Raw genomic sequence first — 2244 nt, forward strand, 5'->3', positions numbered from 1 at the left:
TTCTGGCTGTCTGTAAATAAAGCAAAGCCACTTCCTCGTCCGACATTAAACAGAGGAGGGAGGGGCGGGGCGGCTGTCGCCGTGCGGCGCTTCAACAACTGTCCTGCGTCTGACCTCAAAGTGCACAAGCTTCAGACTTCAGCGTTGGCTGCGATTTTGAAGCTGAAATCGCGTTCGGTGTGAACGCACCATTATATGGTGTTTTTGGYGTGGTAATTATGCTAATCTCCTCTCTCGTGCACGAGCAGCTGGATAGAACAGGTGTAATTTACGCAGCTTATTTACACACTTTTCCTGAAGATAGAAGAGTTTGTTGAATCGGACGTGACATGTTCGTACGAACACTTCATACGAACAAAAGTAAGAGAAATTTAGGATAAGAATACGAACATGTTCTTGCATGAGGCCCAATGTCCTATTTCTAAAAATGCATTCATATGTATAACAAATTTTGATGTCACAGGCACTTTAAGATAATCCTGAAACTACTAAGTAACATTCTCAACATCACAGAGTTAGTGGAAAACGTTATGAASAAATATAATTACTTCAAATGCTCTGGTTTCCTCTTCAGGCTGCAAAGACAGGATGGGAAGGGCAATAGTGGAGCTCTACGGAGATCATCCCGGGTGGCGATCGACGGTAACGAGCCAGGAGCTCTTCCAGATGCTGCTCTACTTCTACTCTGTCACCAGGTACGAAACAATACTGCGCAAAAACCTAAAAAGAACAGTTACTTGTTGTTATGTGTTGTTTATTATGATCCAAAAACAACCTTCTTAACTCTTTTTGTGTTTGTGTCCAGGAAGGAAATCAGAGAAGCTGGGATGATGCTCATTTTTGATGCTCGGAAGAGAAATCCTCAACCACAGCTCTACAAAGCTTTAATGGCTCTGCAAGTATGAAACACACAGAACACATTTCAGCTGACATTTAATGATTTGCTGTTTGAGTGTTAATGTCTGGCTGGAGGACTGCTGTTCACAGACAATCACTTCTAAGTAAAATGTCAGGTCCTTAAATATTTATTAGCTCCTGATAATCTCCAACTAAGCTGCCATTTATTAAATATGCAAAGTTATTATGAAAACCTTCATGATTGTTTGGCAGTCAAAAGATGGATTTTATTTTAATATTGTTAAATTAACAATTTAAGTTGCAAATTGCTATTTATTTGCAGATGTACAGTTTTAATAACTTTATTTACAATATTTTAATTTAAAAAGAGTGTAATTTGTATTAAACTGTTCCAGGAGCAGTGTCCCTGTGCAGTGAGGAGTTTGGTGCTGTTGGTAGACAAAGAAAACAACCATCAGCCAGAAAGATGTCCTGGAATACAGGTCGAGTCTTTCTCTCATTTTAAAAAATATTAAATCAAACAGAAGTATTAGAGTTTTTTTCTGCTAGGCTTCAGACTAACAACAGGCAGAAAAACAGAAAAAATATCATTTTGACTTAAGTTTTTTCTGTTAATCTGACATTTATAATGTTGATTCAGACTGAACTGGTGATGTCGATAAAAGCCTTGTTCAAACTGGTGGAAGTGACTCAGCTGAGCTCATGTTTCGGTGGCTCCTCTTACGGCCTCTGTGACTGGATGACACTCCACCAGGTGAGACACGTTACCTGTTTCTGCTCAGCTTTTCTGCTTCCTCTCTGGTCACAGTCACATCTCCATAACTTTTACCTTTCAGAGACTCTTCCCCTTTTTTACTGACCTCCACGAGGCTTCCTGTCTGCTTCTAAGAGCCATCAGTAAGTTAGAGGAGCCTCAGATGACAGATTCTGCACAGGTAACAACGCTGTTCTTAAACTGATTTAAACGTTGGATTACTGAGGAAGACAAACTGGAAGTGGTTTGTTCCAACAGGCCGTGCAGCAATGCATGATGGACCAGAAGACTTTGATGAGGGACGTGTTGGAGGATAGCCGATTGGTCAGACTGCAGAGGGAGGGTGGAGCCATCCTGGCGAGGCTGAGGAAGGAGAGTGACTTAAAATACCCTCACTGTGAGGACCTTAGGTAAACACCAAACACGTCCTCTCTTTTTAGCACATCTGATTGTGGCCTGGTGTAAGTTTAGCTGTGGTGTTGTATGATCTTATTTCATGATACGAATGAAGAAATAAACTATGATCAGGTCATTGCTTGATCACACTGACTGCAGCAACAATTAACTTCATTTGTAAAGGTGCAGTGCAGCTTTGGGTAAGTTAAGGATTTTCCTTAGAGTAAGCCCTGGCC

The 2244-nt window shown here is 41.0% G+C and overlaps 1 protein-coding gene across 1 annotated transcript in view; it reads left to right on the forward strand.

The window, feature by feature from the left end:
- Positions 1-2244, forward strand: part of LOC106536059 (uncharacterized) — a gene marked incomplete at its 5' end in the record, with an annotated part of 18594 nt that overhangs the window by 3133 nt on the left and 13217 nt on the right. The window contains 6 exon segments of the mRNA XM_014033229.1: positions 575-695; positions 806-899; positions 1254-1340; positions 1499-1612; positions 1695-1793; positions 1871-2021. Of these exon segments, the coding sequence (XP_013888683.1) occupies positions 575-695; positions 806-899; positions 1254-1340; positions 1499-1612; positions 1695-1793; positions 1871-2021 (666 nt within the window).

The sequence above is a fragment of the Austrofundulus limnaeus genome, unplaced genomic scaffold, assembly GCF_001266775.1.
Source record: "Austrofundulus limnaeus strain Quisiro unplaced genomic scaffold, Austrofundulus_limnaeus-1.0 Scaffold1670, whole genome shotgun sequence".
Taxonomy (NCBI): domain Eukaryota; kingdom Metazoa; phylum Chordata; class Actinopteri; order Cyprinodontiformes; family Rivulidae; genus Austrofundulus; species Austrofundulus limnaeus.